Below are 26,036 nucleotides of genomic sequence, written 5' to 3' on the forward strand. Positions count from 1 at the left end.
TAAACAAATAAATGTAGAAACTACGAAAACATTGTAATATATTCGAAAACTAAAGAAGTATATTAAAATTGTAAACAATTGTTTTTATTCTAAAAACTGTAAAATTTTAATTATAATATTCTGGAACAAACGTCAATAGAACTAGACAAGTGGAAATTCATGATAAGACATAAAAAAGTTGTTTAAAAGTTAATTAAAAAACTTTATATGACAAAAAACATTTTGTACCAAAACCAAAAAAAAACTTAATTTCAGCTAATAAAGAAATAAAGCATAATTTAAACATTAGTAAATAAAAGATTTATGTAAAACTTTAGAGTTCAACTGCAGTAAATATATAAAGAAGAAGCATTTCAAGTTGGTCACAAAAGTTAAAGAAAATAAATGATCTAATGTAAAATGATTGGTCAAAAAACTTTTAATAATTTTTGAATGTCTTTGTATAGATTTTTAACATAGACATTTTATTGTTTTTACAGCATGAAATATTGATGACGTTTATAAAAACTCAAAAATATGTGTTTAATGTATATAAAAAATCATTTTATAATTTTGCACTGAAACATAGTTTGATATACAAAGGCAAGTTGAAATGTAACACGTTAACAATGATAATTATAAAAATGAAATTAGAAACCCTTGTTTATGGCAAACATAAACAGCTTTAAGTTTTAATTTGTAAAAAAATCTAAGTAAATCACACAAGAAGTTACCCAAATCTAAAATGTTTTTGTGATGTCATAATAACCGACACGAGCACCAGCGGCAGAAAATAGTTCTGTTATTTGATACATTTCTTCGATCATTGTTGCTACTGGATGGCGCAGTCGGAGCGAAGTATGCATGAATCGCCATGTTGGCTCGCGCTCTCTGAAACAGTTGATATCTTTGTACAATTGTCATTACATTATCTATGTTTGATTTGTATTTTACAGAGTTAGTTTTAATTAAAAGTGACTAAAATTTTTATAAAATGCATTTTCAGTTGTAAAATTTTCAGCAGCTTACAATACAGACAAAAAATGTGCTTAGTGTATTAAGAAACGTAATCTATAACTTAATTTATTTCATATAGCTTTTTTTCTAAGTTGATCTTCTAAAAAACAATACATAACTGCTTTTTACGTCATCTTATATAAAAAAATATGTAAAAATTGTTATTAAAAATTATTTATTATTTAAATGTTTTCAGTAGCTCTATATTTATATGAAAGGAATTAAAATAGATTTAAGATAAATTACTGTTATAGATCGATCACTTTTGAAATTAAGTTTTTGTTGAACATCTTTGTTTAGATTTAGAATTATGTTACAGCTGAGAGAAAAATAAACGTTGTATTGTTTTATCTCAATAAAGCATAATAAGAAATATTTATTTTAAGAAAGATTTGAGACAAAATTCATTCAAAAATATTTTTATTGAGCAAGCAAGTAAAATAAATTTCAGATAAACCTTATCAACTACTTTTGTTAGCAGCTAATTTTTAAAACTAATTGGTCATTTTTTTATTTCAAGTAAAGCATATAATGATTATCATCATAACGTTTTAGAATCTTTATTTATAAAAACGTTTAGACCTAATTTATGGAAGCAACAGTACGTTTATAAATCTAATCTTTATAAGTTGTTATAAATGCTGTTTGTGGCATATTTTATTTTACTTATTGTTTGTTTAACTTTTATTTTTGTACGTACGATTATCTTAATTAAACTACTAATTAATTTATAATTATGTAATTATAAACTGTTAATCTATCTCTAATTAATTTTGCTTTATTTTATTAAATGAGTACTTTCTGATAAAATCTATAAGTGTTTATTTACCAATTTTTTTTTTTAATTAGTTGCTAACAAAAGTAGTTGATAAGGGTTAGCTAAAATAAATTTTAATTGTTAAGTAAATTAAAATTTTTATGAACGAATCTTGTCTCAAGTTTTTGTTTAATATTTTTAGTACTAAAAAGTTATTTAAAAAATATTATAACTCAAATCTTAAAAAGAACTGTAACATTTAATATTTCAGATAAACAAATTTAATTGACTTAATATTCTGTAAAAAATAAAAAATAAATTTGAAAAATAGAGTTACACTATTTTATTCTCTAAAACTAATACATCTTTTCACTTTATTGTACTTGTTTAGACTGGTAAAACTACATATTTTTATTGATGTGATAACCATCATTCTTAGGGTCAGTCATTGACCAAAATCATTGGCTATTTTGATATAGGTCAAAAATTATGTTGCATAATAAACGAAACTAAAACTTAAATAAATCAGGCCATAGTGGGACCAAAATTATTTAAAAACAAAATTAATACTGTCCCTTATATGAAATATAAAGTGAACTTTTGAGATATAGTCAGTTCGATACAAACGTATAAAGGAGAAATTTTTCATTTCTGATTTTCTCAGAGTTTTGAAAACTTTACAACAAATCTTTCTTCTCCTTCATGTTTAATCAATTAACCTGAAATTTTTAGGAAATGTTCTTTGCAATCACATAAAAAACTCCATAGTATAAATTTAAAAGTTATTAAATCAATCATCCTTTTACATTATTTTCATTATTTTTTTTCTAAAAATTTAACAAAAAAATTATAACATGATTGTTTATTTTTTGGTTAAGATTAAACTAGGAAAAATTCTAACGATTGCTTTAAAAAGAAGCAGAAGATAGATTTTTTATGAAATAATATTTTTGTTGCCTTTTTTCCTTGGTCCTTCCATAAGCAATATATTTAACTCTTGGACTTTGTACCCTAATATGTAAAAAAACAATTTTTAATTTTACAAAAACAAAACAGCTAGTTAAGTTAATTTTATTAAACTAACATCAAGATGTAAAACAGTACCTATGACCCTAACCTTACTTAATTTTAGAAAGTATATTCTCATTCGAGACAGCATATATGTAATTTGTACAAAATAAAATTAAATAAGTGCTTTGCTTTGATTTTGATTTTTTAGCATTATAACCATATTAATTATTTACCTTGAGACGATTTATTGCTGCTTTTGTAATAAGTTGACAGTCATACAAATCCAATCGTTCCAGCTTCTATAAATTAAAACAGTAAATCATTTCAAGTCTACTATTTCAAAACTGTAATTCATTATTGCTTAATTTGTAAACAGTATAAGTATAAAATATCTAAAACAGTTTATACTTAAAATTCAAAAGTTTGATCTAAATTAATATCAACTATTTATACTTTAGTTTTTCATTTTTTACAAAACATTAAAAATGTTTAAAATATATATAAAAGTTATAAACTGGTGTATATGCTTCAAAAAATATTAAGCTTTTAAGTTATCTTGTTTTTTAATAAAATAAAGCTAATGTTTTTAATTTAGCGATAAATGTTATACTTTATTATTTTTTTAAAAAGCAACAATAAATTTATAACAACTAGTGTATTTAATTAGTAAGCAATTTCTAAAAATTCTTAAATTAAATTTAATATTTGTGCTAGCTAACTTTTTAAGGTCTTATTATACACCAAAAAATCTCAGCCATTATGATAAATCTTAAAAAAATCAGTCACAAGCATCAAAAATGTTGTGAAATTTGTTTTATACTTTTAATTAAACATCCAAGAGAGTTCAAAATGATTATTTATAAATTATACAAACTTGATAATTTATGAAAACAAATAATATTTTTTATTAAATCTGTTGTAATAACAAATTAAAAAAAAAAGTTAGCTACATAAATAAAATTATTTGAAGCACTGTACTTTGCTATATGCTTTTACTTTAAATGCCTCTTAAATGTGAATTCTTATACTTCATATATTATTTATTTAGCATACAATAAAACAAAATGCTTGTGATGTTTGTGTCACAAATAACAAAGGACAATCATTTTTTTCATCCAATTTAGAGAATAAAAAAACTTTTTAATTTTCTAAACCTATAAGATAAAAAAGCTTGAATTTTTAATTATTTTATTAATGTGACGAGCTTAAAGCTCTTGTTGTAAGAACCCTTGAATTGCTTTTGCTCAAATTAAAAGTTGTAATATTTTTTTAAAACAAAAATTCTTAAAATAAATAAACTTTTTTCTTTATGTAAAAAAATATTTTTTTCTTTATTATACTAAAAATAAATTAATTTTGTTTAATACCTTTTTTTTGTAATGCATACTAATAATTGGAAAGTGCTAATATTAGACTAAAAACTATCACTTTTGAAAAAATCTTGTTATCAACTATACTCCAAATAAGAAGCGATTTAAACAAAGTGTATTGTAAAAAGAGAATGAAATAGCAGGTAAGTTTAAAGAAATAACTTAGTTATTGTTGAAAAAAACTCACAGTGCAAGATAGGATATGCTGTAATGATACGTCAGTAATACATGGGCAGTTGTCAACAGCAATTGATTGAAGGGTGTTTGAAGAGCAAACTGATCTGCTGAGATGAAGAATTCCTTCATCCGTAATCAGTTCACAATGAGATAACGACTGTGTTTATTTAGTTAACCATACTGAACTTTTTTAACTTACTGCTGGTTAAGGAACTACGAAAGTATATATGATGAAATATTTAGCAAAAATTCACAAAAAAAAAAAAAACATTTTGAGATTTACTTAGAAACAACTGTAACATGAATAAAACTTTTAGCAGGACAAGTTAGGATTATAAAAGTTCCAACAAACCACCTAAATAAGATTAAATATTTTGATACACCCTAATCATTTTTAATTCTTGTAACTTTATCTTGTATTTTACGCTCAACTTAAAAACTCATTTTGTTAAACCATCCTATTTTTAGTTATTTACATACTAGTAATATATATTTTTGTATGTATATACCTTTTCCATAGCATTAAGATATGCTAAACTAATTTACTAATATAAACTCCAAAAAACTAACAACTTCAGTTAGTTGATGGCAATGCTGAGCGATAGTTTTGAGTGAGCTGTCAGTTATTTGGACACATTCCTCCAAATCTATTCTCTCTAAATTCCTACACTCCTATTTGAACAATACGTAATAAAAACTTTATTAAAAGATAAAAATTTTAGTTAGCTAGTAGTAAGTAACACTTAAACACGATCAAACCATGGAAAACTTTAATGACAATATGTCGAAAATAAAACATGAATTGCTTAAAATCTTACTTTAAAATTTTACAGGGTGGCCACTGGTTTTTGAGAAATTTCTTTCTGGTTTTTGAAACTACACGTTTTAAGGTCTATTTTTAGTTTAAAGTTAAGTTAAAGGTAAAAAAAACTGTGTAAAACAGTATAACAACATTAAAAAGATACTGTAAAGCTACTTTAAATGTGTTTTTTAATAAAATAAATTTTTGATGATGACAAATTTCTTAAATCTATATGATAGATTTTTTGTGTCAAACAAAACTTTTACTACTTAAGATGAAAAAATTGTTAAAAATTCGAGGTTTCTTTTTTTTTAATTTCTCAAATTTAAAGTTTTTTAGCTTAAATTGTCAAATTCAAAGTTTTTCAAGAATTTCAGGTTTAGTTGCCACCCTGTTTTTATATAAAGTATTTAAGCATTCAATTTAAAGCCAACCTCGGCAGACTTTTTTTCAGTGATCAAGTTATACCTTTGATTTATATAAGTTTTGTAAAAAAAATCCATATTTAAATTAGGATTACTTATTAAGTAGAAAATAATTAAACTTTATTTTATTTGACTATAAGTTGTAGAAATGATAACCAACTTTTATTAAAAACTACTTGAATTTCTTCAAAAATTTTAAGTTTATAGTGATTGAGCTAATTAAACAGCTCAATTTTTTTTTCAATTTCAAAGTAAAGTAGTTACAAAATAAATTTCCTTAAAATACATATCTTTTATTAATAACAGCTTTAAGTTTTAAACTAACCTTTTTTGTAATTTGATTATTTTTAGTAAATTTCATTTAAAGAAAAAAAAATTCATCGTTAAAAATAAAGAAAAAAGCCTACATAAAAATACAAAATTTTTACAAGTAATATCAAATAAAAATAAACGTAGTTGTTTTTGAAACTTTCTAAGAACAGGGTTGACACTCGTTTTTTCAAAAATTTTTCCAGGTTTTTCAAATTTCTTTTAGGTTTTTAAAAGTACACATTTTTGGGTCTATTTTTAGTTTTTAGCTAATTCTTCTATAAGAAATTGAGTTAAATAGTATAAAAACATTAAAAAGATACTGTAAAGTTATTTTAATTTAAATGTGTTTTTTAATAAGAAATTTTTGAAGGTGACAAAAAAATCTTATTTATATGATAGATTTTTTTGGTCAAACTTAAATCTTATTACTGAAAATGTTAAAATTATTAATAATTCAAGGTTTTTACGGGTTTTTTGATCAAAATTCCAGGTTTTTTCAAAATTTCTCAAATTCCAGGTTTTTCCAGTTTATTTTTGACTAAATTGTCAAATTCCAGGTTTTTCCAGGTAAAGTGGCAACCCTGTAAGAAGTATAAACTTATGAAAATTACTTTAGCAAGAGAGATAATTGCGGTATCGGTAAGTGAAACACATTGTGCAATTTCTATCGTTTTGAGTTGCTTGCAATTTGTAGATACTGCAACCATAGAGGCATCAGAAAGGTTCGTGCATTCAGATAAGTTTATTATTTCTAAATACTTGCAACCTGACACTAACTGTATCATTCCTGAATTTGTTATACCCTATAACAAATAATAGATATAAATTAAAATTTGTTGAAAAAAATAACTGTAGCTGTATAAGTCATCTTTTATAGTATTCACAATTTCAAACATATTTAGTTAGTTTTTATTCATTGCAACAAAAAAAAACATTAGCAATTAATAAAAATTAAGTTGACACCTTATAATAAAGTTCATGATTTTTTATTACATATGCATGGTTGCCACTGATCAAGCTGAGAAAAATTTCCTGACTTTTCCTGACTTTTCTAAATCATACTCTTAAATCAAACTTATTCTAAAATACATAATCTAACACTTAAAACTATATAAAGTTTTAAATCTAATTTTAATACAGGTTAAAAACAACAGTTTCTTGCTGAATTCTATCAAGCTTCCAGTACATCACTTAAACCATCTGTGTATGATTCATGTTTGTAATAAACAGCTCTATCAGCAAAATACTTGTATTATCACCTTATAAACACAGCTTGTCTGAAAAAAGACACAAATTTTTAGCATTTTCTAGCATAAATGTATCTAGATAAACAAATGACATAAAAGGAACTTTTACAATTTTTCTGTATATATCACAGATTCACTATGGAAGTGTCCTTGCTACAGATTATCAATACTAAAAAGCTTACAAAATCTGCTTGTTCAAGTAGGGTACTTGTTCAATATGTTAATAGAAAATTTTTGCAAATTATAAAGGATATTTTACTAACTTACACCGGGTGAAGGCATTGGAAATAAAATTAAATATTTTTGTTAATTTCCAGGAAAATTTTGGACTTTTTTTCTGACTTTAAAGGTTTTTAATCTATTTTCACCATTTGAAGGCTTTGAAAAACAAGGAATTTTGTAAATTTAAACTGACAAAATCTGAATTTTTTTTAAATTTTATAAAATTTCCTGACTTTTTTTCAAAACCCCCCATTTTTACCTGACTTTTGTCATTTTTTAAAATTATTCCTGACTTTTCCTGATTTCCTGACTTTTCCTGACCGAGTGGCAACCCTGCATATGGGCAATTTTAAACTACTCTATAATTCATTTTGTAAAATTAATAACAAGATACATCATATGTAATCGGAATATTATCTGTAGTTAGTATGTAGTTGCTTTTATTGTTGAAATTCGAAGTCTTTTATAATTAAACACAAATTTAGACAAAAAGTTACAAAAAAAGAATACAACGATGTGCAGATTTATTTAACACTGTTTGAGTACTTTTCATAAAATATTTTATTATTAAAAAACATATTACAAGTGTTTTACCTAGTTTGTACATACAAAATTAAATTTAAACCGAGGTAACTTTTTTTTTACATTTTTCAAGCTTTTCTTTTAAGAAGCTTTTGTCGATGGGTAAAATGGTTCCCGGTATTACTATCTAATCAGTACTTATAAGTTTATGACTGTATAATAATAAATGTTCATGGAAAAATGTTTATCAATGTAACGATATATTATACTATAGTATGTTCAATAGTACCAACTAATAACTTGTTTAAAATTAAATACAACTACTATTTTGTAAATAAGTAAAAATTGTAAGTACTAACAGTGCATCTATGGAAGTTTACGTGTTTCAAATTCTTACAGTTTTCACTTAAATCTTTCATTGAATTGTTTCCGATCTGAAATTTAGATAAATTATATGCACGTTAATTCGTAGTAATAAGTTAAATTTTTATTAAAAAAAACTGCTAGCATTTAAATAATGAAAATGTGTTCAAATTAGTGTAAGAAAAAAGTGTGCTTATTGCAATTTTTTAGTAAAAACAAGCACTGGCTCTTTTAACAAAGCTTGAAGTATAAACGATAAATTACTTTTTATAGATAATATTTAAAAAAAATAACTTATTAGATGCAGCAACTCTAAAAAAGGGTTTTATACAAACTTTTAGACAGTAATTTTCTTGAAGTATTTTTTAAAGAACTAGATTTTTTTTTCATAAAATCATTTTTAATATCAAATAATACTAAAAACTAGTAAAAACTAAACTGATAAATTTAGAATACATTGTTCAAAAAATTTAGTGATTAAGTATTTTTGTTTGTACTTTTGGTACCTTAAAGTATAAGTTGAACTCTTTAACTTTATACTATTATAGCTTTAAATCTTTTTTGAAGTACTAGTAGGAGCTGTAAAAAATATGAAAGCTTAAGTTAAAATTAAATCTAAAGTAAGAACAGAATCTGGTCCAAAAAAATGATAATTTTGAGATACCAATGGGCTTTTTATATGACGCATAGATTTGCGACTTATATATAGTTCTATATGTCCTTAATGAGATTAATTGAATTATGGATCCGTCCAATATACGCCTTTATAAAACGATGGTCTTGGTATAAAATAAAAAATCTTCTGGATCTAGCTTTGAAAAAATAAAAAATCTGTATTCCATAAAATATCCGTATTAGGATTTGATATAATTGTTGAAACTGGCAGCACAGACTTCATGGATGTCTCACTAGATATCTTTAAACAGCTACTGCTCTTATCGAAAACTTTATTCTAGAAGCAATTACATCAATAACGGTTCAAACCACCCCAAAAAAATACGTAATAATATCCCTAAGATGATTGAAAAAGGACAAAGCAAAATATCCAAAAAGGAGGAAGTATTCAACACCAATTAAAGATTATACCAAAGTGCTATAAGATAAACTTCAAATATTGTTTGACTTTTAAATCATCTAATAATAACAGCAATATCAAAAACAGGAAAATAAATTGTATTTACTATATTGTAAAACATTTCAAACCAAATTGTTAAAACGTTATCTAGACTTATTACACAAGCATTCCGGCAAATACAGAATATACCATAAACGCAAAGTAAAATGTAACATGTTATTATACATCAAATATTACGACCCTCATATTTGAATATAACAAAAAACTCATGACTATATAATAATAAAATTATGCAAATGTAAATAAAAAAAAAACTAATTTGTCAGAAACAAATCTTGTATATCTAACATAGTCTAAAAAGAATACTTCATTACATGAATAGAATCAACCAAATAAATTTTTAAAACAAACCACAAAGATGCTTTCCCAAAGACTGGTAAAAACTAGTCTAAAAATAATAAACGCAATCAGCAAACCGCTTCTGGAATTTAGATAATGATAATAAAATTAAATTAAGGCAGAGCATTATTAAGCCTGTGAAAAATGTTATCAATCATAACAACAAAGTGTACTTTATGCAACCTAGAAAGACTTCATATTGCACTACCAGGTACAAGAAAATCCATATTAAAAGAAATGAACTCATTACTTAAATTCTACATGATTGAAATGTTTTTATAGGTTAAAATTAGACAAATATATATATCTTTTTATACACCTGGATTACTGTATCTATACTATAGCAATTTATTTTAATATAGTTTATTGAACGACAAAAAAGACGCTCAAAACATTTGGTCCTAGGACCTGGTGCACGAAGAACTTTTCGGTTTTTGAGTCGCACACCACGGATACCGCTTAACATCTTGTACATGACGTACTAGTGGTAATTTAAGTTGTGTGTTTAATGTTTTTCCCTACATTAATTTTAACAACAGCCACTATTGTAAGCCTTTATGTTTTTTAGTTCATTATTCTAGATACTTCTAATTTCTAATTAAACCTTTTTCTATAAAAGCCATTATATACTGTGTGGCAATACAAAGTTATACTTCTAATCATAGCAAACAAACATGTATCTAACATCTAATAGTGTTTGTTATACTTTTGTCATTTTTAGAAATACTAACTCTACGTTTATTCATGTGCAATACTTTAATTAACCATTAGATAATATTAAGAGGATTATTTAGAACATTTCTATATAATCAATTACATTTATATCAACTTTTGTAAATTTGCTGTTTTTTTACAGCTTTGAAGTTTTAAAAATCGGTTTAGCAATGAAAGCTATAATAAATATCTTGTATAAAGCAAAAATCACCGTAGTAAAACTTACTTTAAAAAATCATAAGGGAATTAATTATTCTAAACGTAAGTTTTTTGTTAAGTGTGATGTAAAGGTTCATGAAAAATACCTTTCAAATACTCTTAAATCGATAATGGTAAAACATTTCTAAATAAATTGACTATAGGGAAATATAAATAACAACAGCTTACAATGAAGTTTCATACACACTATCCTCTCAAAAAACAAGTGGCTGTTTCTCATAAAACAACAAATTTCATTAATTTTAAAATACTTAAAAAATCAATTTTAAGAATTTTATTAAATAATTACTTTGTTAGCGAACAAAAATCAATTCGTTTTATAAAAATATTTGTAATATAGAAAACGTTTTTTTTAAAGAATTCAGATAAGTGAAATCGACATAATTATAGAAAATTTAAGAAATAAAAAACGTACTTTTAAAAAGAAAACATATTCATTAAAATAAAATACTAACTTCACTAAGACCTCTTGCAACAAGTGATTTAAGCTTAGGACATCCAGTAGCAATATGTTTTATGCCATTATCTGTAATTTTACTGCACCATGAAACATCCAAGTAATTGAGTAGTGGGCAGCCTTGTCTATTTAAGTGAAAAATAATCTTGATTTCAAACACAGACTTAACTTAAGGTAATAAAAGTTGTTAATGTTAACATAACTTTAAGCACTCAAGATTTAGGAGAACTATAAACTTGTTTTTCAGTTTGTGATTTATAAAAAGTAAGTACTGGTTTTTAATTTCAATTTTGTAAGTTGCTTTAAAAGGAAGTTAATAAGAAATAAATGGAATTAAGTTATGTTAGTTTTTAAAATTGTTATTACAGACAATACTTTATATGTTTTTATTTTCGGTTTTTTTCCTTGATCTTGATATCTACATAAAATTTTAAATAAACTTGAGTGAAATGTCTTGAATCTGAACGTTATTTAATGGAGCTTTAAATGTAATTATTATTAAATTAACTACTTTATTAATTTATTAATTAAGTTATTAAGAAGAATAGAGGTATACAACACTACTTACGTAAATTAAAACATGTTATTTCAAACAAAAGAAAATATATAAACTGGTACATTAAAAGAAAACAATCTGAAATGAATACTTATATCAATAGACTCCTTTTCATTTCTAGAAATTTTATGCAAATTATTTTATTCAGTTACTCAAGAAGTCATTAATTAAGTAACTAAATGTGTTTAATTTCATCTTAAATTTTTTCTTTGAAAAGTTTTAAATCTATAAATTATGATACAAGTTGTTACGCAAACAAAATTAAATTGCAATCTGTTGAGAACAAATTAAATTTTTTTGTATTAAGTAAAACATTTTATTTATTTTTATGCACCCATTTGATATGAATGACATATTAATCTTAAATTAAAAGGAAAGTTAAGCTTGTAGTCTGACCTTTTTTAATAAATAATTGAACATTGGATGTGATAACTCAAATAACATATTATTAATTAAAAAACCATTAAACAAGCCGCACAAATTATTTAAAAAACACTTAGAAAGAATCTATTAGTTTATAAATACATTATCATGTTTGTTTTTTTAAACTGAAACACCTTTTTTTTCAAGTTTCGTTTTAACCAAAACTTCTTCTTCTAGTTCTAAACGTAAGTCTTAAAACTTGAAAAAAAAACGATAGTGAAAAAGTTAATAATTTTAAAACGATAAAGTTCAATAAGATTGACTTTGGTATAATAACGACATATTTATTAAAGAGCCTAAGCAATTATCAGCCATACATTTAAAACAATTTTTTTATAAGGGTTACTTTTGTTAGATACTAGTTAATAAAGGTACAGATAAAAATTTAAAACTAACTTTTTTAAGATTTTTATAATAATTCCGTAATAAATTATCAACAAGAAAAGTTAAATAATTTAACTAACGCAAGATGAATTATTCCTGAATCATCAATATTTTCACAAGAGTACAAATCTAAGTGCTTCAGATTCAAACAAAACTTTCCCAGGCATTCTAATGTTCTGTTTTAAATATTTTTTTATTTAATACTTTGATTAAATAAACTCAAGTATAAAAAATGAGCTTAGTAACCTGATATTGCAAATAGTTTTTATTTACTTAAGTCTGTAACTCTATTTTCTTAGCAAAAATTTTTCTAAAAGTATACATCTTTAAATAAGCCAATTTCTAATATAACCAGGGTTGCCACTCGTTTTTTCCAAACTTTTTTCAGGTTATTAAGGTATAGATTTTTGGGTCTATTTTTAGTTTAAGTTAAGATTAAGGTAGAAAATGTGTTAAATAGTCTAAAAACATTGAAAAGATACTGTAAGGCTACTTTAAATATGTTTTTTAATAATTTTCTATTTATAATTTATATGATAGATTGTTTGAGTCAAATCGTAATTTTACTACTGAATATGTAAAAGTTGTTAAAATTCTAGGTTTTTTTCAAAATTTTTTTAATTCCAGGTTTTTTTGCCTAAATTGTCAAATTCAAAGTTTCCAGGTAAATTGGCAACCCTGTATAACTTACTCATGTTTAGAAAAAACGATTAATAAAACTTGACTGCAGATTAATATTAGTAATACGGGAACCGTCCACACTTACGTGTTTTAATTAAGAGTTACAAAAAATATAATCAACATGAGACTGTCCATTTCGAATTCTTGATCTGAATTTTGTTTAAACCTGACTCTGATAACTAGGGAGAAAGCAAACTATTAAAAAAATATTTTAAGAGATCATACATAAGTTACAACATCTGGTTATATATGGCAACTTAATTCATTTAATTGTTTTGAACTATATTGTTGTACTACTACTATTGAAATTTTTACACAGACAACAGTGAACCATAAATATATAAATTTGATGCAAAATGTAATTCTTCTCTTTTACTTTCTAAAAAAATTAATTCTATAGTTCAGGATTATCATACATGTTTAATTAAGTGTTTTTTTTGTAAAACTTTCAAATGTGGCTGGCGAAGTGACAACTAACATCAAAAGTTTTTATAATACTGTCTTTTTCACACAATTAACATAAAATATTTCAAGTCTGTGCTTTTATAAAACTTAGTTTTAATAGACTAAAACTTTTAAATGAAGATAATAATTTCCTCAAAGTTTAAGCAATGTATTAATCTTGGCTTTTTAACATTTAATAAAATTTGAAAAGCTTAACATTTAACAGATTCAGTTTTATTCAGTCAACTTCGAGATAAAACATATTGTGCTTGTAAATTATGTTTAGTATTTATCATTTAACTTTTATGAACTGAAAAAACTAAATTTGTGTTTTGCAAAGTTTTTAACAAAAATTAAAAATTATTGTAAAAATATAGCTATAAAGTAGAATCAAATTTATGAAAAATGTATACTAATACACATTTAATTTTCAAAATAATTGATACTAATAAATTTGTTTAAATGTTTGTAAAACGGTTTGAAATTTTTTTTAAATAATATTGTTAAGCATTTAAAGGCAAACGTTTGACAAAGAGCCAAAAATCAATAAATAACTAGTTTCACTTCTAAATACACTACTCTTTTGTTTTTTAGTAATGTTGTAACTATTTTTAAATGTATACTAACAATTCTATGAGATTCTTAAAGTAAAAGTTTTCCTAAAAACTAAATGATTATTTTTAATTGTTACACTAAAATGTTTAACCATCCTATAAGTTTAAATCAAATAAAAATTAAATGCACTAATCAAATTTCGAAAATAGTAATGACATGATTGATTCTATGATATTTTTTCATTAAAAAATTAAAACACTTATTATAAAACAGAGTAATATTTTCATAACTAAAATTCACTTCAAAAAAATATCCCTTTAAGTTTTCATTGTATAAAACCTCTAACTTTAACAAAAAACAGATTTTTAAAGTAGTAATTTGTTATTATTAAACCTTATTAAAGAAAAGCTATAATTTTTTAAGTTTAAAAGTTTAAAATCTTGTTTTAATTGTTTTTTACGGGTAAAATTCTTTTACTAAATATATTTAATTAGCTTCAAGATAATTAAAAAATAACTAAATGGTTATATCAACGTCAAAATTTTTTTAATAACAAAAATGAAGCTAAAAATATCAATACGTAGTTACAAACACGATCTCGTTTTGTATTTGAATTTTTTTAATTTTATACATAAAAAAATTGAATACTTCCTTTTTTAATCTCCTTTTTATTTTTTCATGCTAACCGTGTCTTATGGAATACCATTAGTAATGTAATATAAATACCGTACAGAAAACGCTACATACTGAAATTTTGTTTATAATTATAAAACAAAATTTTGTTTAATTTCTCTAATCGAAAGTAATTCAGCAGTAAGCAGTATTTAAGTTTTCTTTTTATTTTATATGTTGAATAAATTTAATGAAGTAAAGTGCTTGTTTTGAAAACTAGAAAACAAAATGGATTTTGAAATACAGAGCTAGTTTGTTATATAACTTGTACTGTTAAAATCATTTTTATTAAGAACTATAATTTACAACGAAAAAAAAGCTCAAGTTTTACTAAATAAAATATCATATTACAACAAATGATTATAAAAAACTTATAAAAAAATAGATAATTAAAATATTTTAAATCAAATCAGTCTTTTTATGATGCTAAAACATTTCTAGAATTTAAAAATACTTCTCGTGCTTATGATTGCAAGCAACAAAAAAAAATATACTATAAAAAATGAAACTACTTGAAAACTTTCCTACACAACGTGTTTTAGATAGTGTGCAAAAATAATAAGATTTTTTTCGTAATATGTAATCTTTTTATTTAAAAAAAATTTAATAATTTAAATCAACTAATTTTATATCTTTAAACAATAATAAAAAATACAAAGTCAAATGTTTTTTTATTCATTTAAATTTAAATAATTAGGGAACGGGTGAGTAGACTACAGCTGGTCATGCAGAAACCTTTATCTCTGACTTGTTTCTTAGTTAGTTAAACGTGAAATAGAAATTAAATATAATTAACTTTTTACAGAAATATACTTTTATATGTTCATTAAGATTGATTTTAACAAGCCTAGACTTCATACTGAGAAGTTATATTTTCTAAAGGCAAGTAATTTCAAAAATGGTAAGTATATAAAATCGTGAAAAAGGAATGGACGAGTAAATACTTATTTTAATTTTATGTTTATTCATTGTTTTAAAACTCTAACCTTAAACTAGGCTTAAATACTACAGTTTTGATAATAAAAAATGATCGAACTTCAAATATCAAAAATATTAACACAAGTTAAGTAAAAATTTCTTAAAAAAAAAGCTCTAGTTTCAAATAGGTTCGACCTTGCTTGAGTTAAAAAAAGCTTTATAAATTTAAAGCCAGCTCTAGATTTTACAAAATCATAAACTAATTTGAGTAGCAACCCTGCAGGTTGTTAATAAATAATATAAATCTTCCTTATTAATTATTAATATAATTTTGTTTTAAGCATAACTAAAAATATCTTTTAAAATATAAAAAATAAAAATTTCTCAAAATTTACATTTTAAAAGTGGTTTTACATCTAACTAATTTTGCCTGGAAATAAAGACTCGAAGGAGTATGAACTTAATTTTAAAACAAGGTTTCATAAAACTTTAAGATTGTAATTCACATCGAATGAAAAACTTGAGCAAAATAGATAATATTTAATTTTTTTTTATAATTAACCACTAAGTTTCAAAGATTTGAACAGTAATAAACTTTTAATAAATTAAAAAAACAATTATAGAGTTTGAATTATTGCCAAAATGTTTTAGCTTGAGTAAATTATTATTTTTAAATAAAAAAATTACCTATTGCGAATCTTTTTGCAGTTGTACAAGTTTAAGTGAGTTAAATTGCTGCAGTTTTGAGCAAATTCATCTAAAGTATTGTCTTCAACATTTTTGCAACCCATTAAGGACAAACTCTTAAGAAAGCCACCACACCTCCTTGATAAGTTAACTACCACGTCGTGCTATTGAAAAGTAGTACTTTTTTTTATTATCAAAAAAAATTACAACAGGTTAATTAAAAAATGTACAAAACATTTCAGTACATAAACAAAAATCAAACGAAAATTTGTATCTATAGTATTTGAAACATTTAGTAATTATAACAACTTGTAAATATTTCTATATAAATATGTTTATTATTACTATTTTCCTAAGCTTGTTTCATAAAATTTTGTACAACTTTAATCATTTTTTTATGGGTACTATTTAATTTTTTAATTTAAGTTCAATTTTCATTATGGTATTTCTTAAATTGTTACAGAGTTTTAAAAGTTTTACTTTATTTAAAATTAAAAAAAAATTAAGTGTTAAAGAAAAAGCTTAAAAAAAACTACATTTTTTTTATTGATCCTTATTGATAAAATATTAATTATATGAAGTTAAAGGTTTTAAATCAAACTAAACAACAATTTAATACTATTTTTTATTGTATGCTAATTTTAAATTCTATAATATTAAATACCATTATATAATATGTTATTTTTTAATTATGAAAATACCCATTTTAAGATTGTGTACAATATTTCTCAAAAATATGGCAGTCATTACCTCATCCAACACTAAACTAATTAATTTACCCGACACAGTTAACTATTCTAATTTTAATACAGATTTTTTTTGACACTTTTATCTTTTTCAACTAGCAAATAAACAAGTTTGGAAAGAATTAATAGAGGTATGTTAATAAAAATATATGAAACAAACATTTGAATGTTGTAAGAACTACTACTAGTTATATTACAACAAGAACTGTCTATGTATAAAAACAATTAACAATAATTTCATCCAGAAAACATTGTGTCTTGTTACAGGGTTGCATTTCTATGAGTCAAAAAATTTATCCTGAGTGACCAAAAACTGACATGAGTAAACTTAAACTATCCTAAGTTTTATAAAATCCTTAAAAAAAGTTTTTTGCATCAGGTGCAAAATACTTATACCTAACGTTCATTTTTCTTTTAAATAACAAAAAGAAAAACAGTAAACATATGCTTCTACATTTGATGCTAAAAAAATACAATTATATAAGATAACAAAATATTAAAGATGGATCATCTAAATCACATTCAAGATCTAGTTAAATTCTGTCCTGAGATTTTTTTTTAATCCTATTTTTTTACATAAAAAAACAAAATTATCATGAGTCAGCCAGAAGCAAAAAAAAAAAACTTATGACACCCTGAATCTCCAGTTAAATAACTCAGAAGATTTTCAAAAATTTTAAAATATACAAAGTTATCCTGAGTGTGAAGCAACCCTGTTGTTACTTTAAAAGCTACTTTCAAAATATTTTCATTTCAGAACAAGGTTAATGTACCATTTTCAAAACTAAAATTTCTTACCTCTCATTTACAATATCAAAATATGTTTTTATATTAATTTTTCCAATAAGGTAATATTATATAGTATTTTAAAAGAACAAACTTAACATCATTTTGTGATACAAAATATCTTTTTTTTTAAATTATGTAATCTAAAAATTAAATTTAAAAAAACAGGAGTTGTCAAACTATCTGTTTTAATAAGGATGAAAAACAATTTATTTAAAAAAATTAAATATAAAAAAGTTTTTGAATAGCAATGAAATCAAGATAATTTGTATAACCCTTGTTTCATATTTAATATCTTTGTAAGGTATTAAGAAATAACGTCTTAAAATATATCTTTTTTCATATATTTTAAACTTTTTTTGCAGTTATTCTTTTCAGATGTTAAAAAAACAAATTATTTTTTTATAACATAAATCTTAAAAATTTTAAAACCAGTCATTAGGAGTATCTTATGGTTTGTGTTAATTCAATATACATAAGGAAAGTTTAGTACAATCAAATAAAAAAACAGTGCAGTAGTTTCTAAAACACTTTATTTGAGCTTTTTATTGTTAAAATAACAAAATCTTAGTTAGACTTTGATAATAAAATACTTATAAAATTGGTGATGTATAAACCAATAAAACTACAAAAAATATTCAATTGTTTCTTAAGTTTGATACAAAAAAGTTTATAGATAAACCTAAAATCTTTTATAACAAATAACTCTAAATTTTAATTAAAAGTACACTACATATAAAAAATTTAAAATATTACTTCAACAAAAGTTTGAAATTCAAAAAGATCGACTTTTTGCCAATTACTTCCATCTAAAGCGAGATTATTCCAATAGTTTGAAACCTGTGGTAAATTAAATTATATATTATAATGTATTTAAACTTTTCGATACAACTTTAAAAAAAACTTAGTTTGATTTTATTTTTGTAAAGCAAACAATATAACTAAGTTTATAAAGTATATAAAATTGGTCAAATGAATAACAATTGTTTATTGTTTTGTATTTTTAGGTTACATCTGTTTTCACAAAGTATTAGTAAAAGTTAAATGTATTAAGAGACTAAAAAACAAGAAATCTAAAATAACTTTTTCCAATTTTGTAAATTATTATTTAAATATAATTTTATGAATAATAATGGTCAATAAACATAACAAAAATGCTTTGAAAGTTTAATAATATATAAAGTACAATTTTTTATCACTAGTATAAATATTTTATACTAATGTATTTTATTCTTAAAATTGGAATAAAAGTAGTTTTCTTTATCATTGAAAAAAAAAGCTCAATAGTCTGATAAAAAACTCCTTATTAGAACTTGGTTTTTTTATGATTTAAAAACATCTTTCAGGATTACACCTACTGCATATTTTAATTAAAATTTAAATTAAGAGTTAAAGAAGTGGTTCATACTTTAATACTTATTGCAACCTGTTGTAATGTTATTATGTTTTCAAAAGTTTTTTTTCTATCAATGAAAATGTTTTTTTAATCATCAATTCAGAAAAAAATTAGTTTAAACAATGACAAAATCTCAAATGCTAACTTGATTTTGTTATAGATTAAAAAACATATAGTATAATACCATTAATTTATGCTTTTGAATAAACCACTCTGTAATTTCTGCAAAAAAAGGAACTTCTAATATGTATGTATATCAAGTACATGTATAGAGGACTTTATACTAGTTAAATAACTGATCCCTGTGCCTTATGGTAAAAAAATGTTCATGTGATGTCTAGTTCATTTGAAAAATATTTTGCAGTGAAAACTTTTTTGTGCAATTTTATTGGTAAATTTTCAAGAACAGGGTAAATGAAAACTTTAATAGACTTAAAAGTAACCATCATAAGTCTGCAATGCTTAATATACGCACTTTTATTTTGACAAACCTGTGCACATCTACATAATGACATGATATCAAGGAAGGAAAATATTCTTAACAATAGCTCTTGTGGCAACTTTTTGTTTATATTATCATCATTCTTGATAAGAAAATCTTTCTGCTCACTCAGTTCTGTCTGTTAAAAGTTTTTTTTTGCACTACACATATTTAAAAAAAGTGGTTAATCATTTTAAATACCCTTAATTAATTTTTAATCTACAGGCTTCTGCCTTAAAATATTTTGAACTATGTCAAGTTTAAAATATTTTGCTAAAGCAATTTTATATTTTTTTTAATAAAGCCATTAAATAATACTACTTTAAAGGATTCTAAAACAAGTTTAAATTTGTATATTATTTAAAAACTGTGACTATGTGGTAAAAACATCTTAAAGGTTTCATGTAAGAATCAATTGGCATGTTTCAAAAATCTTAAAAAGCTTGTTTGATGATTGTTTGGAAACACCTGCGAAAATACATATCTGCAATTGAACAACATTTGGTGGACAATCATGAGTGTGCAAGTAATTATAAAGAAGAGATCTTTCCAGTTTTAATAAGTACAGAGTAATCTTTTTAGCTATATATTTTGGAAGCCTTATGCATTCAATCATTAAGTTTCATAATATCTTATGAAACATATGATAATATCTTATTCATTCAACCAGTTTACATAAGCAAAAAAAAAGTTATTACACTAGACTAGACTTTTAAAATCTTTACATAAAGTAATTTTATAGTAATCATTTCTCTAAATGTTATATATTTTGGTTTTAAGAAAACAAATAAAGAGATCTCAACTACTGGAGGATATATAATGAATTAATTTTTTAAGGACTTTTTTTACAAACTAAGTTTCGATCAAATAAATCGTGCTTAAATAAATCTTATTCAAATAGAATTCTTAATCAAATTCTATTTGAATAAGATTTATTTAATCACTGACGTGGTCTTTGACCAAAAGTTAGTTGGCTAAATAAATCCTTGAAAGAATAAATTAATTTCTCTAAATATTTTAAAAAGTGTATTTTTATTATTGTTTGTTCATTTCAAATTAATTGTAATCTAACACGTTTAATTAGTACAGCAAAGTTGCATTTAGTAAATTTTTAATTCCACACTTGATTATTACATCACTTTATAGTTTTTTTAAACTTTAGTGTTTTGATTATAATATTGTTTTATTTCAGTTTTAATTCAGTTTAATTAAGTAAAATACAACTTTTGATAAATATTACTCTAAAGTACTTATTAGAATGAAATGTATTAATAACTCTTTACACAAAATATATAAACCATTATATTGCAACTTTAGTAATAAGTAAAGCAAAATGTAGTTAAGTTTTTACTAAAGACCAATAACTATATTTAAGGGAGTGATTTAAAATAAACAAACTAAAGTAATTAGTTTGCACATTGTATTTGTTTAAGATTGAAAACTGTTTAAGGTATTTCAAAATAACATTTTCAAACAAACTAATAAAAATATTTAAGGTTTCATTTTTACCACAAATAATAAAATTACAAATAGACTTGATAACTTAAGGAAATTAAATTCCAATGAATTTTAATGCTTACTTAACAGGGCTGCCACTCTTTGAGAGAAAAAAACCAGCCAGAGTTACCAAAAACTAGGCTGAGTTACATTGAGCTAGCCTAAGTTGCTTGAGTTCATAAGGAAACTGAATAAAATATTAATCAGTCCAAATACTGTGAAATATTACTACTAATCAAGCTTAACAATAATTAACCTAACTATGTTAAAATGAAACAAAAGTACCTAAAAAAACAAACTTAAAGGAAAAAAAAATTGAAAAACTTTGTCTGACATTTAGAAAAAATATTTAAACTAGCCTGAGTCAGCATAAGTTTTCCAAATAATTAAAAAAAACAGAATGTGAGCAACCCTGCTTAAGTAGCTTTATACATTTTTTTTAGATCATTTACATATACAAACATTATTAAAATGTTAACATTGAAAATGAAACCTTGGTGCATTAAGTTAAAATTATAATCAGTTTTTTATTACTTTTTAAAATTTTGGAGATTTAAATTACTTGTTTGAATTTGGAGCTTTTTTTTTTAATTGACCAAATTTTTCTGTGTTTATCATTTTAAATTGATCAAACTTTTTAGGTTATTCTTTATACGTGATTGAATTCATAAAATATACAATAAGAAATTAAACAGAAAGCTAACATGAAATAAGATACTTAAAACTTATATAGTAACAAAGTAATCAAAAGAGTAATTTTAATAAGCCAAAATAAATTAGCAACAATTAAAACTAATTATACTTAATTAAAAATAATTAGTCTTTAGTATAACTACACATTAAAACAGTGACAATAACACTACTTATAAAATATAAGGTGTTACAAAAATAACAAAACAGTATAATTTTTTTTTCTATTTAAACTAAACAGGTTTTCTTAGTAAAATACAAATAGCTTCCAGCTTCATTAAATCAAAAACATTACCACAACTTTAAACTATTTGAAGTCAGTTTAAATTATAGCCATTTGCATACATTGAGTTATTTACTAAATGTTCTGCAATAGACAAACACTTTTATGCATTTAAAACTTTAACCAGTACATTATCTTTCTTTGGTGGATAGAAAAAATACTCCATACTCTTTGGGAAATGCTCTATTATATTTCTTTTTAATTTTATTTTTTAATTTGTCTTTAAAAAAAATTTCCTGCTCAGAAAATTCATTAGAGTTTCCAATAAAACAAATTACAAGTATAAACTGAAATTTTTATACTGCAAAAATGAACAAATTATTTCGTTTTTGAAGGTAGAAATAAATTTGTCTAGCTCTTCCCTATGGATCTCTTATCAAAGGATAGTTGACCATAAAGTTTGTGTGACGAATTCACACGAAGTATGGAGATGAAAATTTGTACACTTACTAATGACAACCTAAATCTATAAATTAATTTTTTTAAGGCGATCCGTTAAGTAATTATGACGTCACAATGGTATTGTGTTTTAAGCAGAATGAAGTTTGTGTGACAAAGTTACTGCATTTTTGGAGATAAAAATTTTTACACTTACTAATGACGACCTAAATCTATAAATTAAAAATTTTTAAGGCAATCCGTTACTTAATCCACTCAAAATGTTTTGTTCTAGAACCTGGTGCACAAAGAACCTTTTGGTTATTAAGTCTCACACCACTTGGATACGGTTTAACGTTTTGTCCAGATCAAGTTTTTAAGTGAACAAAACCAGAGGAAGCACTGTAACACAAACATGAACAGTTTAAATCTTATAGTTTAAATGTATACTTATGAACCCATTCGTATTTTATTGTTCAAACTAATGTATTAAAAATTTTACCACTGTCTGAACTTAGCTTTTAAAACACCTATTTTGGTATTCTCAAGTATTGATAATTACCTATTACACTCTAACACAAACACTTCCTAATAAAACTATTCAAAATTGAAAGTATAAGTTAAAATGTACAGTTATAAACCTGTTTTTTTTTATTGTTCTAACAGGGTATAAAAATTTTTAACACTGCCTGAGGTTTACCTTGAAAACACATATATTTGTCCAGTGAAAAATAGACTATTTACCTACAATTATTAAAATTTTATAAGTTGTTAATTAAAAAAACAAAAAAAAGCTCAAAAAGTGTGGTTAAAGACCTGGTATACAAAATAACTCCAAGTCATACACTCCAGATACAGTGTAATGTCTTGTCCAGTACATATAACTTTAAAAAACTAATAACTTACCTCTTTTATATTATCCATTTTGCATATTTCTTGATTATTATTCATTACAGTGATACTAACTTGTTCTGAATGAATTCTTGATTTCCTAAATTTTTTAAACATTTGTCATAGCATATTGTTTTATTTAAAATCAATGTTAGCATATCATGTTTTAGAATTTTTTTATTTCACCTTCAGCTTAAGATTTATATTCAATGTAAACCAAAATTGCTAAACTCGTTTTTCCATAGTGAATTAAACAAATTTCCTAGTCTTTTAAATCTACTTATTACATATATAAATGAAAGAAAAAGTTTAAAGTATTTTTGTAAGTAATGATTTTAATATAAGCATAATTATTTTTTTTATTACTGTAACTCAATGTTTCAGAATATTAACTGGTAGACTATTATTAACTGTTTAAACAATTAGAAATTCAAACTTAATGTAAAATCGTAGATTACCTATATCATTTGTTAAATTAAAACAGAAAAATCAAAATAATGAACTATCCAATTCTAAAAATAATTTTTTTCAAGTAAAACTATTTGATATCAGTAAATAAATAACTTTTTGCTTCTTCAGCTAGTGTAATAATTTTAATTTAATATTTTTATAAAACAAAACATCCAGATAAGTCTACAAAGCCTAAGCCTCAACTTTTGTATGCCGCTGAAAAGTTCAAGATTTTATCATACCGATTCGTCACATCTACAAGACGTATTTGGTTATTGCTGACTGGGTAGTCCTAATAAGGACGAAAAAACCTTATGTTAAAAAGAACTTTTAAAGTTTTAAATTGTAGTTTAAGATTAATAGAAAAAAGTAAAATGGTTGGTCAGTGTTTACGGAAAATACTCTTAAACATTAAAAAAAAATGTTAAGTATTTATTTTGAAACTTTAAATTAAGGATGAATATTCTTTTAAAACTAAACAAGTAACTAATTTTTTTACTTATAAGTAATGTATTTTAAAATTATTTAAAACTTAAATTACAAAAAGTTATCTTCATTATCGAATTTGTGGTAATTCTAATAGCAAACACATTGTAAGTAGACCTTTTCAAATATGTAAAATTAAAAATATGTTTTAAAAGTTATTTCAAGTATTATATTAGACCTTTAAAAGTATTAAAGACCTTTAAGAGCTGTACTAGTATGAGTTATTGAAAAAAACTAAATAAGTTTTTAAAGTTCCAAACACAAAGCGTTTATAATAAAACTAAGTTGTAATTAAAAACGCTGTTGCCTAGGCTAGTAAAACACAATAAAAAACTAGAAACGGTTATAAAAAAATAAGTAAAATCTAGTTAAACATACAATATTGTTTAACTTTAACAATGTAACTTATTTTAATCTTCTGCAAAATAACATTAACACTTATTAAGTAAAGGTGTTTTATTAATTATATTTTGAAAGTATAAACATACTTTTTAACAAAAGTTATATTCTGTTAGTGCTGACAAATCTTGACTTATTTTACATTACCACTTTCAAATTTTTTAATACATGCAAGGTTGCCACTCGTTTTTTCAAAAATTTTTCCAGGCTTCCAAATTTCTTCCAGGTTTTCGAAAGCACTTTATTTTTTGATATTTTTTAGTAATAAGTTATTATTTAGTTAAAAAACTGCTGTTCAAAAGATATAAATTACTTAAGAGTTACTGTAAGTATTGAAATTTATCTTATTAATTGGAAACCTGTACTAAATTCTTCTAAGATGGTTATTCAAAGCCGTTATGTTAGTTTAATACAAATAGTTAAAAGTCTACTTAAACTTTTTCTTAGTTTGAACGTGTTACCTTATATTAATTCTTGTTAAACTATTTTAATTAATGATTATTTGATATTTTAAAAGTTGCAATACTTATTTAAAATATTATTACTTTTTAAACAAGAACTAAGTCCTAGAAGTAAGTGCTAGAACTAAAATAAAACAAGTATGTATGTATATTTTTTTTTATCTGTTAGTATATTTTTCTGTAAAAAATTTGCAATATTTTTGTTACAAGTACAAAGTAATGTTTTTATTACTTTCTTATTGATTTCCACTCACTAACAATATGAACAAAAAGTTAATTTTAAAGCATTATTGTTTCCATAACATTTAATTTAGCTAAAACTACAGATTTATAAGTCATAAGAAATATAAATATTTTAATTTTATCTATTTTATAAAAATTACAAAAACTCTAACTTAAAGAATTCTAGGTTTTTTGTGCAAAATTCCAGTTTTTTTTAGCCTAAATTCCAGGTTTTTCCAGGTAAAGTGGTAGCCCCGTACATATTTTTTTGCCATCTATAGCTAAAAGTATATTCAATTTTTGATTTCGTTCCGCTTTAAAACCTTTAAAAGATAAACAATAATCGCAAATAGTTTTAATACACTAATAGTTTGTCATTAAAGGATTTGAAAGTTTAAAAGTTATATATATCAACAATAATAAACTAACATAATTTTTGCAAAGAATGTTTTTTGAAGTATACACTTTAACTAAAATATTAG

The 26,036-nt window shown here is 23.4% G+C and overlaps 1 protein-coding gene across 1 annotated transcript; it reads right to left on the reverse strand.

The window, feature by feature from the left end:
• Nucleotides 1-229: 229 nt before the first annotated feature.
• On the reverse strand, nucleotides 230-23,655 carry LOC145843342 (uncharacterized). Its single transcript, XM_082950808.1, has 12 exons — nucleotides 23,552-23,655; nucleotides 19,808-19,936; nucleotides 18,677-18,760; nucleotides 16,389-16,552; nucleotides 12,512-12,607; nucleotides 11,067-11,193; nucleotides 8,201-8,275; nucleotides 6,462-6,653; nucleotides 4,882-4,983; nucleotides 4,322-4,468; nucleotides 2,998-3,063; nucleotides 230-870 (listed from the first exon to the last, which is right to left on the reverse strand). Exons 1-12 carry the CDS (start codon nucleotides 23,651-23,653, stop codon nucleotides 739-741), a joined length of 1,416 nt encoding a protein of 471 aa, XP_082806934.1. The 5' UTR covers nucleotides 23,654-23,655; the 3' UTR covers nucleotides 230-738.
• Between the last annotated feature and the right edge of the window lie 2,381 nt (nucleotides 23,656-26,036).

The sequence above is a fragment of the Thalia democratica genome, chromosome 8 (genome assembly GCF_965202585.1).
Source record: "Thalia democratica chromosome 8, ktThaDemo2.hap1.1, whole genome shotgun sequence".
NCBI lineage: Eukaryota > Metazoa > Chordata > Thaliacea > Salpida > Salpidae > Thalia > Thalia democratica.